At 33.5% G+C, this 15,751-nt stretch overlaps 2 protein-coding genes across 2 annotated transcripts; both read right to left on the bottom strand.

Annotated features, from left to right (window-relative positions):
- Positions 1-4,654: 4,654 nt before the first annotated feature.
- On the bottom strand, positions 4,655-8,720 carry KLCR1 (Tetratricopeptide repeat (TPR)-like superfamily protein). Its single transcript, XM_020383944.3, has 3 exons — positions 7,917-8,720; positions 6,832-7,740; positions 4,655-5,145 (listed from the first exon to the last, which is right to left on the bottom strand). Exons 1-3 carry the CDS (start codon positions 8,522-8,524, stop codon positions 4,911-4,913), a joined length of 1,752 nt encoding a protein of 583 aa, XP_020239533.2. The 5' UTR covers positions 8,525-8,720; the 3' UTR covers positions 4,655-4,910.
- Positions 8,721-12,364: 3,644 nt separating this feature from the next.
- LOC145954561 (uncharacterized) lies at positions 12,365-15,686 on the bottom strand. The gene is made up of 2 exons (XM_083069078.1): positions 12,811-15,686; positions 12,365-12,520 (listed from the first exon to the last, which is right to left on the bottom strand). Exons 1-2 carry the CDS (start codon positions 13,991-13,993, stop codon positions 12,489-12,491), a joined length of 1,215 nt encoding a protein of 404 aa, XP_082925204.1. The 5' UTR covers positions 13,994-15,686; the 3' UTR covers positions 12,365-12,488.
- Positions 15,687-15,751: the final 65 nt, after the last annotated feature.

Raw genomic sequence — 15,751 nt, 5'->3', positions numbered from 1 at the left:
TTATAAATTGATTCCTAACTAGGAGGCACTGCCACCTTTACTGGGATTAATTTATAATCTTTGTTTTATAATAACTTCTTGAGTTTAATATTTATGTGTATGAATTATGAATGTGCATCTTCTACCTTATGATACTTATTGTTTTATATCATTCTATGAAAATCTTCTATAAATATAGTTTATGTTTATTAATGATGTTGGGGTAGAGGGTGTCACATTAATAATGTAGACACCAATAAAAATAAATGTGAAAATAGAGAAGACATATTAGTTAATGTTATGTTACTTATAGAATAATGTTAATAATTCATATAAGTGTTACATCAACTAAAAGAAATTTTTCAAAATTAAAATTAATTAAATCTTATTTAAAATTAACAATATATCAACAAAGATTAAATTGTTTAACTTTAATACCTATCAAAAAAAATAAAATGATAAAAAATAATTATAATAACAATTAATAAACAATTTTACATCTCTGAAAGCTCAAAAGATAAAGTTTCAGCAAATAATATTTTTATTGAAATATTTTTATTTTTTTAGCAAAATATATTATTAATTTTGAAAATTTTATTTTAATATTTGCTTTATACCTAAAAATATGTTGGATTGACCTTAGTCATAACTATCATTGTCATTAAAGGCAATTAAAGTAACAATATTGATAATTGTAATAATAATGGTAATAACAACAATAAATAGTTACAGAAATGACAATTATAATGATTTCATATATGATATGACTGTAATTAATTGATTTTTAATTATAATTATTAATTATTTTTCAATTTTTTCAATTTCTAACTTATGGGTTATAAGTTAGTTAAAACTTATAAGTTAATTTTGCTAAACACACTCAAAACCAAAATTTTTAATTTTGAATAAGTTATGAAAATAATAATAATTTGGGTAACATTTTAAATTATATATTGTAATATAGTATCACTTTTTGTGGAGTTAAGTCATATTTAAATTTGTCTCTAGGATATATTAGGTTTTCTTTTTGTGTTAGATATATTAACCTCTTTATTAAAGAATATATTAGCTTTTACTTTAATTTACTGATAAAATAAGATTCAAAATATTTTAGTAACCTAATAATGCTTTGGTAACAGACAAATAAAAGAAGAGATAATGTTAGGTGACATTGTCGGGCAAAAAAAAAAGAAGAAATACTATTAGTGACTGACTGCGATTTTCCACGGACCAAAAAAAAAAAAAAAAGATAGCCAACAGAGTAGAATGCAAAACTACTTTTCTAATTATTGATTAAAAAAATAAAGATGCACATTTTATGTGAGTAATGCATGCACATAAAAAAGATAAGCCAAAAGAGAAAGATGCGAAGTTACTTTTGAAATCATTGACACAAAATCAAATTCACTACTAATAATCCAAGCTTCCGTAGTGTGGTGAGGCACTTCAGAAGTTAGGGCAAAGGTAACAACACAACAGATAAGAATATAATCTAACCCTTTAATTCATCTAAGGGCTACCTACGTGCAGGGAATAAGGTTACCTACAACATTAATTATAATTATAATTTATTAGTTTATGAATACATAATATTATAAAATTAATAATTAAAAACTAATATCTCAACGTGTGAAATATGACTTCCGCATATATAATATATGCCACATTTATTTGGTTGCATATATTCCATCCTTATATATTCTTCATTATACTTTTATATCCTCTTATTATACAATGAAACGGCTTAATCAAGTAGCACAATTATTTAGGTCTTATTAATGGTTACTGTACCCTCCAAATTTTCAATTGACCGAGTAAAGACTCTTTACACTTTTAACAATTAAGCATGGAGTGTCACGTATCTTCCAACTCCCCATTCGACCGAGCAAGTCGAATTCAAGATCATTTACGGATTTTCTAAGACTAACTAAGGCAGTAATTTTCATGATTCTCGCACATATTTGATTACGGTTATAAATGTAATTTATAGGCTCATTATGAGAAATAAAATGAAGGCTTATTTCAAGGGATTGGGATTGGAGAAAAAGATTCATATCCTTAAATATGACACCCATATATATAAAGGAAGAATGGTTTTACTAAAAGGAGGTTACACTCATCAAATGTTCTAGGTTAGGACGACAGCTAGGTTTTCTTAGAGTTCATATCACTAGGATTTTTCCGACCGTTATCCTTTGACCGGAACAATTACAAATTTGAATTTCATTTGTATGTATAATTGTATTAAATATACCTTATTTCAATTTAATTAGTAGACATGTATACAATGTTAAATACTCGAACTTTGATGTCATGGTGATTCTATCAAATTGGAGAAATATTTTTTTAGTATACATTTTCATGACTACGTCTACGAATCTTGTAGCCAAATTTCACTCTTTTGATTCTTTTTCATAGTCAAAGGCATGAGCAGAGAGAATCTCAATTTAAATATAGACAACGGAATAACCCAATGAGTTTTAATTAGCTGGATTCACAAAAATGCCTCTGCCCCATGTTAACTAACAACGATCACCCATTGACAAAAGATGAAATACACTAAACATATTTTAAGAGCCAACGCCCATTCACCACTTCATACACAAAACCACTTCATTTTTTATTTTTATTTTTATATTTTCCATTTCACGGTTCATTTGGTCCAACTCATGCAAAACCTTAACATGGTGAGCCTGGACTTGAAGATTCAGAAACATAGTAAGATCAGAAATAGAGAGAGAATGGAGGTCCAACTAGAGGGGGAACAAGGAATAACATTTTATTCAATTATTTTTCGAGAAATAAATTTGGTAATTTTTCACGAAAAAAATTAAGAGATAGAACGTGAATACAAACAAGTTCCAAGTGATAAAAAAATTTGATATTCTACAAATAAAGTTTTCAGACAAAATCTTGTAATTATATATGACGTAAACATAACACTATTTTATTAAAAAATGAAGTAAACATAACAATAACTTTAATTTCTTAAATGAATTCATTCAAGTCAACTTAGGCTAACAAGACTTCGTAATAACGTGTAAACACCCAAGCGAAGCTTGATATTTAATTATTTATAATGTCACCAATATAAGTCTCATTAATTATAGATATTTTGTGTGTATTAATTTTGTAAAAATATAAGTCCGAAGTGTAACATGTTTTCCAATTCCTTTGTTAATAACTCTCTTGAAACGGATATATAAACATTGTGCTCAAATGCAAAAGTATAAACAGACTTCAATGCATCATAGAAAAGGAGGCCCAATAAAAATATTTATGTTATATGAATGCTGTTGAAAGAGCAATGTCATAAGCTAGAAATAGAAAAGGACGAATTTAAAAAGCTAATATTCAAGTGTAGGCATTGGACAAGTTAAGGTGGTGGAAACCTATCATCTATCCAATAATGATGCCAATTCTTCTGGCCAAAAGACTTATCACCTGTAATATCTTCCTTATGCAAAAATCTTTCTCATAATCCCAAAGAGTTGGTCGAGTTGACAAAATAGTTTCACATTTGTTATGCAAGTTGTCTCTCTCGTCTTCTTCTTCAGATAAAATGGAAGTCCTTTATAAATTGTTTTAGTCAGAAGACTTTTTCTCTCTTAAATCAACACATTATTTGCTAAAAAGAATTATGATAAAAAAATTTATGGCTCTCAACTGTTTATTAGATGTACAATGCATCAAAAGTAACCATAATTTAATTAAAAAAATAAAAGTTAAAATGCTACTTACCGTTTGAATATTTAATTCAAATACTAATCCATTTAAATTTTTAAATGATCCATCACAAGTAAAGATAAAGGCTAAGGTAAAAATGAAAGAATCTATATTTAATCTTCGTTTGTAATTTTTCCTACAGATGAAAAAAGATATAAGATAAAGTGCGCCAAACAAATATAAATATCAATAAATGTTTATTCACAAGTATATTCCATAGTGTAGACCAACATTTTTTACAAATTATATACATAGACAACACCTTAAATGTGACTTTTGAAACAATTTTCAAAAAACTCAACAATTTTAAAAAATGACAACCCACATCAATAATGTATTCATAGTAAAATTCTCTTTTTATGCATTGTTATTTGCAGAATTAAAAAAAATACTGACTAGTACACTAATTAAAGAATTAAAAAGTGAATTTTTTTATTGAAAAAATATATTTGCACATTCAGCCCTGTAACTTTATTATAATTTTCAATAAAAAAAATTCACTTGTTGATTTCTTGACAAGACCCATTAAAATATTCAGTAAATCATTTGTCAAACTTAAACTGCCTAAAATAGTTTCCTGGTATGCAATATATAATATGCTACTTTTCTTTGTTTCTTAAAACAGTACTGATGTGAGAGAGGAAAATACACTAACGCAAGACTAAAATAGATTTTGATGGGAGGAAAATAAAAGGTAATAATTATTTTAAAAACTTGTTTTACCTCTCCAATATTAGAATCTAAATGGAGGAAATCTTTTAATCAGAATAGACTAATAAGTGTATTATAAAAATATCTGAATAGAAACTAGACCCGATTCACGGTTCTTTTCAGTGGTCTTTCAGATGTTGATGTAGTTTATAATTACCATAAATAGAGCACCAAACACTGACATAATTCGGAGACCTAAGAGAACACAATTTTGCACGCTGGCATACACCAAGATAAATAAAACACAATCTCACAAAAATTTATTCACTCGAATAAAAATTTTCTTTCAACATTTTCCGGAAACGAAGAACAGGGATGGAATTTAGTGGTACAACTAAAAGATCACAACACAATTGATATCAAGAAAAACAAATGCATGAACAAATATCAAGAAACAGGGAAGCTCCCTCCCAAATTACATATTCAACCCTATACAAGATATCCTATGTTACAGAATGTGCATTCAATATATATATTTATGAGTAAAAATATGGTTAAATTCTAAACCCCAAACCAGGCCACCTCTTTGTTCCCTCCTTCTTTGTCCTCTTTGAGCCAGGATCAATAAGGTTTTCCAGAGATTTCGCTTTTCTGTCCCGTGTCTTGCCGGCTTCTTTCAGAAGCTCAGCCAGACGACGCTTCTCATCTTCAAAATCAGGATTTGCTATTCCAAGCTTTTCTTCCCTCAACTTAAGGACATATTCTAATATTTCAATCGCATCTCCCACTCTGATGCATGCCATCATATCAGGTTTAGATTAAAAAAATGTCAAGTTCAACATAAAGAATATAGAATCTTGCATCAAACATACAAGTGTCACAACATTGCACCAATTATATTTGGACAAAAACATAACAGACATAACTAGGAATCCATCATCATGAAGAGAATAGAAGTTAGGTATGAAATTTGAGAAGAATGAAGGAGTCCCCTGCAAAGAGTCTTAAGACCAATGGGATACTCCTGATGAAAACAGAAAGGGGTGGAGCTAGAAAATAGTTTATTTATATAGCTAGCCAAACTAGAACACAGATCAAACGAAGTCAAAAAAGAATGAAGAAATAACAATATTAAAATTCTGGGCTATCCAAACATATTTATCTTTGCCTGTCAACAGGTTTTCAACAGCTTTTGGCTCGACCCCTGTAATAGTGGTTGGGGTCTATGTGCACAGGATACATGTATAATATACATGTATAGATATGAATCAATATTCATAAAACATAATAAATACTATCTTCTTTTTTTTTTAGAAAATAAGAAATACTATCTTCGTCCCTATATACAAGACCCTTTCACTTTTTTACAAGTCCCTTATTAGTTATTATATGACCCTCTTCTAATTGTTAGTTGCATTAATTATATTTTTCCTAAAATACACTTATTTAATTAATAATTCTTGTAGAAAAAAAATAATAAATATTTGAAATTAATTGGATAAAAACTAACTCTCTCCTATTAGGATTGGAGAATAGATATGGAGATATCTCTTTCATCTAGTTTGACATCATTCTCTTTCCAAACATTAATTAATTAAGTGATAAATAATTAAGTAAAAAGAGAGAAGGTTAATTTTAGAGAAGTAGTTTAAATTGTTGACAAATTTAATGCTCTTAACTAAATTAACTAATTTTCTAAATTATTTAATTTTTAAAGGTATAATTTAGTTGAAAAAGTCTTATAATTAGGGATGATGGTAGTATATAACTATAATTTTGATCAAAATTCATCAAACATAATTGCAATTTTGCAAATCCAAATTAAGAATATATTTCTTGTACATTACTAAAATAAAAAATAATTATAAATCATTGTCATCATAAATTACTTCCTATATTTTAGGAAATAGAAATAATACTATCAATTTCACTTCTTTCTTAAATCATCCATAAAGAGGACAAATTTCTCTTTTTTTGTTCATCAGGGGACAATGTTTCTATATTATGGATGTTTATGTCCCAAGTAATAAAGGTTTGGATACTATACCAACATGCACCATTAAAGTATCGAAAAAGTATCTAAGAGTATCAATATAAAAAAGATTTTCATAATCTTTTTAAAAGCTTGGATATGTCACCCATATGTACAGGTACAGTATCCAAGAATATTGGTATCAAATAGGTGAAGCAAATTGAAGTATTGATGCTTCATAGGTTGGGTGGAGGATTTATATAAAAGTTGAATTCAAAACACGTGCAGTCAATTAATGCAGCCCAAAATATAACCATGGTAATAACTACGCTAAGCTTCCAGTCAGTCACTGTTAATCTACAACTATCTTTAACTTCGATGGTTGCTTCATAACTCATAAGGGAAAACTTTCAAGAAAATGATGAATTGAATCATGAGACAGAGCAATATATCTTCAAAAAATGAGTCAAAACAAAACAAGGATGTTGAAAGAATAATTTTACCTTCCCATAGCATCATATGTAGCGGCAAGATTGCTGTACACCCCAAGCGTATCTTGATGGCACGGGCCACACTCCTGTTCAAGGATTCCCCTAGCTTCTTCAAACAACTCAGCAGCCTCATCAATCTTGAACAGTTGAACACAGGCCAGCCCCATCTGGTTCAAAACAACTCCAAAGAAGGCACTCTTCCTCTCCCCGCTAGCCCTGAGTTTGGCCACAGCACTCTCAAACGAGCTCCTGGACTCCTCATACCTCCCAATCATGTAATACATCACCCCCATCCGCGACTCAATCCCCGCAATGGTGCTCTGCTGCCCCGGCTTATCCTCCAACAACTTCATCGCCCGGCTCAACAGCTTCAGCGCCTCCTCCGGCTCATCCACCGATTCGAAGACCGCGGAAACCTCCGTCAAGCCACCAGCAATCTCCTCCGCAGTGGTCCCCGGAACTGGCTTCGAGTAAATCCTGAGCGCATTCTCACAATACGACTTGGACTCACGAAGCTTCCCAGTCCTGTGGTACAAATCAGCAAGCCTCACGAAAACAGAGGCAACAGAAGGGTGGTTCTCACCCTTGGAAGACTTAAACACGGTAAGCGCCTTCTGGTAGGAGAAAATGGCCTCGTCGAAACGACACAGCGACATGTAAATGTTCCCAATGCTAACATCAATGGACGCAACCTCATTATCTTGACCATTCGCAATCATAGCCATGCTCGCAAGCACGAGATGCTCCAGAGCGGACTCGTAATCTCCTTTGGCCTCGCAAATCAGCGCCATGAGCCTCCTATCCGCAGCTTCCTCAAGCGAAGCAGGTTCGCTGTGCGCGCGATGAATCTCCAAAGTCTTCTTACAGAGCTCCTCCGCTTTACCAAACTGCATCGCTTGCACATTCGCCTCCGCCAGGTACCTATAACACACAGCACCGATTCAGACCCTAAATTATGGAATTACAACTAGAACAATACCTAGATGCAGTTCCACGTGTGGTTTCACCGATTCTGCATCTGAACCGCATCTAGGTCATGTGGATATATAGATATATGTATGTATGTATGTATGTAAGCATGAATGTAGAATAGGTACCGGCAGGTTTCACCGACGCGGGGATCGGTGTCGCCGAGGGCTTGGATCTGGATCTGGAGGCCCTGGTCGTAGGAAGAGATGGATCTGTCGACGTGGCCGAGCATGGAGAAGGTGTCGCCGAGTTGCATGAAGCCGGAGAAGGCGGCGAGGGCGTGATCTGCGCCGCGAGAGACGTCGGGGACTTGGATGGCGCGTTCGAGGACGGGGACGGCTTCTTCGAAGCGGGAGAGGCTGCAGTAGATGGCGGCGAGGACGTGGAGGCTCATGGCGAGGTCGAGGCTGGGCTGACCCTCGGGGGCGCAGCGCTCGAAGGACTTGGAGGCCCGGATGGCGAAGTCTAGGGCCTTGGCGGGCCCATCACCGGAGGCGATGGTGTCGCGGGCCAGCTTGAGGAGGAATGGGCCGAGATCGGGGTTGTCGAGGGAGGCATCGGAGAGGGGAGGGGTTTCGGGGGTTGCTTTCTTCTTGGAGCGGGAGGGCGAGGGCGAGGGTGGCTTTCTGGGGAGTGGGGAAGGGGTTTTGTTGCCTTCGCTTCTCTGGCTTTCCGGGACCGACACCCGGAGCGGGGCCGCTTCCGGCGGGGTTTTGACGGAGACGAGGCCGGGCATGGTGGAGGCTGTGATTGTGGTGTGCGATGTGTGAGGTGTGAAGTGGTTCCAATTTGTATTGATTAGGGGAAGGATAAGAACTCTCAACTCTCAACTCTCAACTAAAATTGGAGAGCAGATCAGATGTCTCTTCTTCTATTCTATATGTCATGTTATCAGTGTGTGAGCTGTGATGGAGGTTTCATGCTTTTCACTTTCATTTCTATCTTCTTCTTCTTCCTTTATCTCCAGGGTTACTTTCGTAATTATCAATAACACACTTTTTACTTTACAATTTACATACCTCCCAATCCCATACCTTCCTTTTTATTATTTATAGAATTATTCTTATTAAATAACAATTAAATGAATGAAATTTACTTATCTCTTTAAAAACACAAATAGTTTTACTGTAATTTTCTTTTTTTTTAAATCTGAAGTCCTTAATGAACTTCAGATTGACAACCTCATACCTATATTTTTCGGAAAGTACAATTATGTTTTAATCACAAATATTTTCTAAAGTAATTATATTCAAGTAGAGCATATTCAAAATATTTATTAAATTAACTTTTTCTTGTACACAAAGTTCAAAAACGATTTTATTCAAAAGAAAATAAACATGTACTAGATAATACAAACACGCGTTATTTCTCGATGTTGAGTTTTTTTGGTACATATTATTGATGTTGAGTTTTATTTATTTTCTGAAATAATGATATGACACATTTGTTTTCTATTACTGTGAAAAGATGAACCCAAGCAAAAAGCATATTTTGATTATTATTGAATTCTATTCTCCTAGTGCATCAGTAATACAAAGTAGTATATATTTACAAATAGTAGATAATCATCCTAGTAACAAATCTGTAACTGCCTATTTATGGTTAATGACTAACAATATTGCAATTATCTAATTATGGTTATAAAGATCAAAAAAATATTGATCCTTAATACCCCTTCTCAAGTTGGGTTGTATATATCAATGAGACACAACTTGGAGACAGCTTCTGTAAAATTCCTTGGATACAAAGCTTTGGTGAAGACATCTGCTAGTTGAGATTTTGATGGCACATGAAACAAATGAATCAAGCCTTGCTGAATCTTTAATCTTGTGAGATGACAGTCCACTTCAATGTGTTTTGTTCGTTCATGAAAAGTGGGATTTTTTGCTATATAAATTGCAGACTGACTATCACAGAAAATAGAAAATGGAGTAGGAATGTTGATAGATAAGTCATGACATAAAAACAGCAGCCATTGGAGCTCACAAGTAACAGAGGCCAAGGCTCTATACTCAGCCTCAGAAGAGGATCTAGAAACAGTGGATTGTTTCTTAGATTTCCAAGAGATTAAGGCTGAACCATAAAATATGCAAAAACCAGTAACAGAGCGTCTAGTATTGGGACAAGAAGCCCAGTCAGAATCAGAGAAGGCTTGAATACGATGCTCAGTTTGAGAAGGATAAAATAGACCAAGTGCTGGAGAAGACTTCAGATATCTTAGAATGCGAAGAGCAGCCTGGAAGTGAGTGGCCCTTGGAGAGTCAACAAACTGACTTAGTTGCTGGACAGCAAAACTAATATCAGGTCTAGTATTTGTTAAATAAAGAAGGCGACCAATAAGCCTTCGAAAAATAGTAGGATCATCCAAAGGAAGACCTTCAGAAGCATAAAGCTTAACAGAAGCATCAATAGGAGTGCTCACAGGTTTGCAATCTGTTAAACCATGTTCAGAGAGAAGCTCCAAACAATATTTTCGTTGATTAAGGATAAGACCAGATTGAGATCGAGCAATTTCAAGACCTAAAAAGAATTTGAGAGGACCGAGATCCTTGATGTGAAATTGAGCATGCAAATATGCTTTGACAGCAGAAATTTCAGCCATATCATTACCAGTTAATACCACATCATCAACATAAACCAGAAGAGCTGTGATAGAAGAATGAGACTTTTTGATAAAAAGGGAGTGATCTGTGGAGCTCTGAATGAAATTAAGGGAAATAAGAGCCTCAGTTAATTTTTGGTTCCACTGTCTGCTGGCTTGTTTAAGGCCGTAGAGAGATTTGTGTAGCTTACAAACAAGGCGTGGATGGGAGAGCTTGAAACCTGGTGGAGGCTTCATATATACTTCCTCAAAGAGATCTCCATGCAAAAAGGCATTGTCAACATCTAATTGGTGAAGAAACCAATTATGAGCAGCTGCTAAAGAAAGTAGAAATCGAACAGTACTAAGCTTGACCACAGGAGAAAAAGTCTCAAAATAGTCCACCCCTTCTGTTTGAGTGAATCCCTTAGCCACTAACCTGGCCTTATAACGTTCCACACTGCCATCAACCTTATATTTGACACGGTAAACCCATTTACAACCCACAGGGCGCTTTCCTTCAGGAAGTCTAACTAGTGACCAAGTTTGATTCTTCTCCAGAGCTTGAAGTTCTGCTTCCATGGCTCTTCTCCAACATTCCTCTGAGTTGGCTTCCTTAAAAGAAGTAGGCTCATGTTGTGCAGAAATAGAAAGACAAAAAGAAGTGTGAGAAGGAGAACAATTATTATAAGTAACAAAAGAAGATAGGGGATAAAGACAGTTAGATGCAGCCGAAGAAGAAGCAAGATTTTCACAGTAATATTCTTGTAAATATCTTGGGGGTTTTCTAATTCTGGTTGAGACCCTAGTCTGAGGCATAACGACTTGACTTGCATCATTAGTTGTGTTTGAAGAGGGTAATTCTGGTGTAGATAAAGTAGCAGTTGGAATAGGACAAGTGTTTATAGGAGAAAAAGGAGGTCTATCTGTAGAAATAGTTGTCTCAGAAGAAGGTAAAGGTGTGTCAAGTGGTATGGAAGGAGACCCATGTGAAAAAGTAGTTGTTGGAAAAGGATCAGAATAAATAGTGGTGTCATTGTCTGTGACAACATCTAATAAGAGAGAATCAGAGGCTGACATAGAAGGAACATGTGCAGAATAAGGAAATATTTTTTCATAAAATAGCACATCTCTGGATATTAAAAAAGATTTATTATGTAAATTGAAAAGAAGAAAACCTTTAGTACCATTTTTGTAGCCCAGAAAAATGCATTTAGATGCACGGCGATCAAGTTTGGTTCTCTTGGAAGACAAGGTGGTTGCAAAAGCCAAGCAACCAAAGACCTTGAGCTCAGTGAGATCAGGTTTGCAATTATAAATCATCTCAAAGGGTGATTTTTGGGATAATAAGGGAGTTGGCAATCGATTAATAATGTGAGTAGCTTGTTTAACAGCAAATGACCAAAATTGTTTTGGAAGTTTAGCTTGAAAAAGTAACGCACGACATACATTTAGAATGTGTTGATGCTTACGTTCAACAATTCCATTTTGTTGTGGGCGTTCAACACATGAAGTTTCATGTAAAATACCTTTATTTTGAAAAAAATCATGAAGATAAAATTCTTTGCCATTGTCAGAACGCAACCGTTTTAAATGAACATCAAACTGTTTTTCAATTAGAGTAATAAAAGAGGGAAGTATGGCTTTTACTTCAGATTTAGTTTTTAATAAATGAGTCCAAGTGAAACGACTGTAATCATCAACAACAGTTAAAAAATATTTGTATCCTTGAAAAGAGCTAACATTTAAAGGACCCCAGATATCAACATGTATTAGTTCAAAAAATCTAGAAGATGTAGTATGACTGTTTGAAAAGGATAAATTCTTTTGTTTAGAGTAATGACAGACATCACAAACTTCAAATTTATGAAAAGGAATTGCAGAATTTTGAGAACAGATTTGTTGCATTACTTTGTTGGGAACATGACCAAGCTTGGAATGCCACAACATAGAATCATTCAACGTATTATTATTAATAGCATTTTTGTACAATGTGTCATGAACAGTGTTATTAATAGTGGAAAAACATTGATTGAAAAAAGGATGGATATCAAGTAAAGTAGATGCAGTCAAGTCATGTTCAACAGAGTTCAAAAGATAAAAGAGGCCTTGCTTCTTCTTAGCTACACCAATCGTCTTCGACGTGGATTTCTGCACAATGTGACAATTGGTGTCGCAAAAGAGTATCAGACAATCAGAAGAAGTAAGCCTGGGAATAGAAATTAAATGCATTGCAAAATGAGGTACATAAAATGTATTGGGCAAAACCAAGTCACCTAATCTAACAGTACCAGATAATTTTGCTAAAACCGTGGTGTGATTAGGAAGAGAAATAGAGATAGGTTTAATAGGATTAAGAGAATCAAATAGGTGTTGAGAAGGACAGATGTGGTCAGTAGCACCACTATCAAGCACCCATAAAGAAGAAGAAAAGGGTGTACCTGGTGAGGAATTTTTAGGATTTTGTTGAACATGATTCACAGAGTGAGGAACATCCTTATTTTGTTGAATGAGAGCCAAAAAAGCATGATATTGCTCTTTTGAAAGAGTAAACTGAGTTTGATTAGAACTTTCTTCTGGAGTAGCAGACCGAGAGGCTGTATCTGAATCAACCGTAGTCAAATTGGCAAAAGCCTTTGAAGTGGAGTTGCTTTTGTCTCTGTTTCTATACCCAGCAGGATATCCATAAATTTCAAAACAAGAATCAATTGTGTGATTGGTCTTCTTGCATTTTGCACAAAAGCAATTACCCCTGCCATTGCCTCTACCAAAACGACCACCACCACGATTATTTGAAGAACCACCACCACGATTATTTGAAGAACCACCACGCTCAAAGGAAGAAGGTTTCATAGAAGCATCAGTTAATGCAGCAAATGATGTAGAGTCAGTAGAGGGGGAGAGTAAGGAAGTTCCACCAATTTCGCGTTCATGCTGTTGAATTAGAGAAAAAGTCTTGGTAATGGAGGGCATAGGATCCATCATTAAGATGTTGGACCGAACCTGAGAGTACTCCTCATTGAGACCACGCAAAAATTTAATCACACAATCATCTTCACGTTCCTTTTTGATTTTCAACAAGATACCACAGGAACATGGATTATCACAAGAACAGATCAAGACAGAGCGATATTGCTCGAGTTGCTTCCAAAGAGTCTTTAAATGAGTGTAGTATTGAGAAACGGTGGAATCACCTTGTTTACACTCGTGAACAGAAGCTTGAAGATCGGAGATGCGAAACTTATCACCATGAGAGAAACGCTCACATAGGTCCTTCCAAATCTCCGCTGCAGTATCCATGTAAAGAACGGATTGGGCAATAGAAGGTGTCATAGATCGAATCAGCCAAGACATGACAGTTTTGTTGCAGCGCCGCCACGTACTGCGAAGAGGATCGGAGGTTGGAGGAGAAGGAAGCGAACCATCGATGAACTGCTCCTTGTTCTTTGATTCGAGTGCGGTAAGCATATTCCGCGACCAGGCATGAAAATTATGTTCTGTTAGAAGAGGCGTAACAAGAACAAGAGAGGGATTCTCATTAGAATGAAGAAACAAAGGATTTGATGGATTCACTAGATGATCGGCAAGGGCAGGTGGAGTTGAATTGGAATTTGGGGTTGCCATGGTTGAATCAAAGTCAAGAGACACAATGAATTTCTGAAAGGGGATCTTTGAAAACCTAGGGTTCTTGGACGAATTTCTCACCGCACCATGTGAGAAGATGAACCCAAGCAAAAAGCATATTTTGATTATTATTGAATTCTATTCTCCTAGTGCATCAGTAATACAAAGTAGTATATATTTACAAATAGTAGATAATCATCCTAGTAACAAATCTGTAACTGCCTATTTATGGTTAATGACTAACAATATTGCAATTATCTAATTATGGTTATAAAGATCAAAAAAATATTGATCCTTAATACTAATACATAAAATTCATTCATCTTTCAAAATTTTCGCTCGCTAAAGTAAGAACTAAGAACCGGTCGTATGCATGAATTTCCAGGGATTATATTATACGTCTATCGATATTTAATCCACGTCAAAACATAATACATTAATACTCAGTATTTTTTTTTCTTTTTAAATAAACGTAATTTTATGATTCAGCATTGGGTCCTGAATATACATGAGATGAGAGAGAGAGAGAAAGTAGAGATGGATGTTAAAGAAAAATTGGAAATGTGTTTAAATCTCAACATAATATTGAAAGATATATATTATTTATATTCTTATAATATTTTTACAATTTAATTTTTGTTTTATCAAATTACTTATTTTATTCTACATTTTTTTTATTGTTCTCTATTGTAACAAAAAAAAAAAGTTGTATAAATTTAAATTACAAATTGAATTTCTCACATTGAAATGTTTGTCCTTTTCCGTTTACATCACTTTTGAAGTAATATTTACCTTGACAGAATTGAATGATTGAAAATGTAATAATTACTTAAAATGGGTATCCTTAAGCTTGCAAGTTGCAATTCTCTCTTCAATTTCTCTTGGATGAAAATCGATTGAAATAGATATTCTTTTGGTAATACGAATGAAATAGATTTTTAATTGATTATTAACTTTTAAGAATGAAGTCAGTTTCATTAGGAATGGATCGAAGTTTGCTTGCAATTCGAAACAACAAAAACACTTACCCAGTTTCACTTGATCTAGAACATTCAAGGATTTAAGGTTATTATTGAAAAAGAAAACTTCTAAATATGCATTTTTAATGTTTAATATATTTTTTATTTATAAAAATTACAATAACGGTAACTGGATTCAAACTTAGGATCTTGAGTATATTATTTCAACATTACCATTAAACTAATTTAGTGTTTTTTTGCTTCATGAACATGATGTAGTAAAGTCTCAAAGCTGAGAATCAATAATTAATCTGTGCAAGAAATATGATTTTCATCAATCAAACATTTTAGTGGTTCTTTAATGTTTCATATGAATTTTTAAGAAATATAAATGAAAATAAAAATAAAAGTAAAAAGTATTTATTAAAAAGTGTTATTATATAAAAAAAATTAAACAAATATTATTTTTTTAAAATAATTAAAAATATTTAATTATACATATATTAAATGTTTCCTATATATTTAATATTCATGTGAAACTCCATAATAAGATTAAAAAAAATAGACATTATTAAAGTTAAAAAAAAACTTTTACATTTCATTTAGTTTTCATTTTCAAAGTGAGAGATAATTATGTTATTATTTTAGTTATTAAAATATTAAAGTTATCTTAAAATACAATCATTAATTTTAGTTTTACTCTAACTTCTTACTTTCGCGATTTAAATCTATAAAATAGTTTTAAAATATTAAATTGTAATTAAACATTTTCTTAATGAATCAAATACTCGTGATTTAC

The sequence above is a fragment of the Cajanus cajan genome, chromosome 2, assembly GCF_000230855.2.
Source record: "Cajanus cajan strain Asha chromosome 2, NIPB_CcT2T_4, whole genome shotgun sequence".
Lineage (NCBI taxonomy): Eukaryota > Viridiplantae > Streptophyta > Magnoliopsida > Fabales > Fabaceae > Cajanus > Cajanus cajan.
The sequence above is the reverse complement of the archived record's forward strand: the minus strand, read 5'-3'. Positions and strand labels throughout refer to the sequence as shown.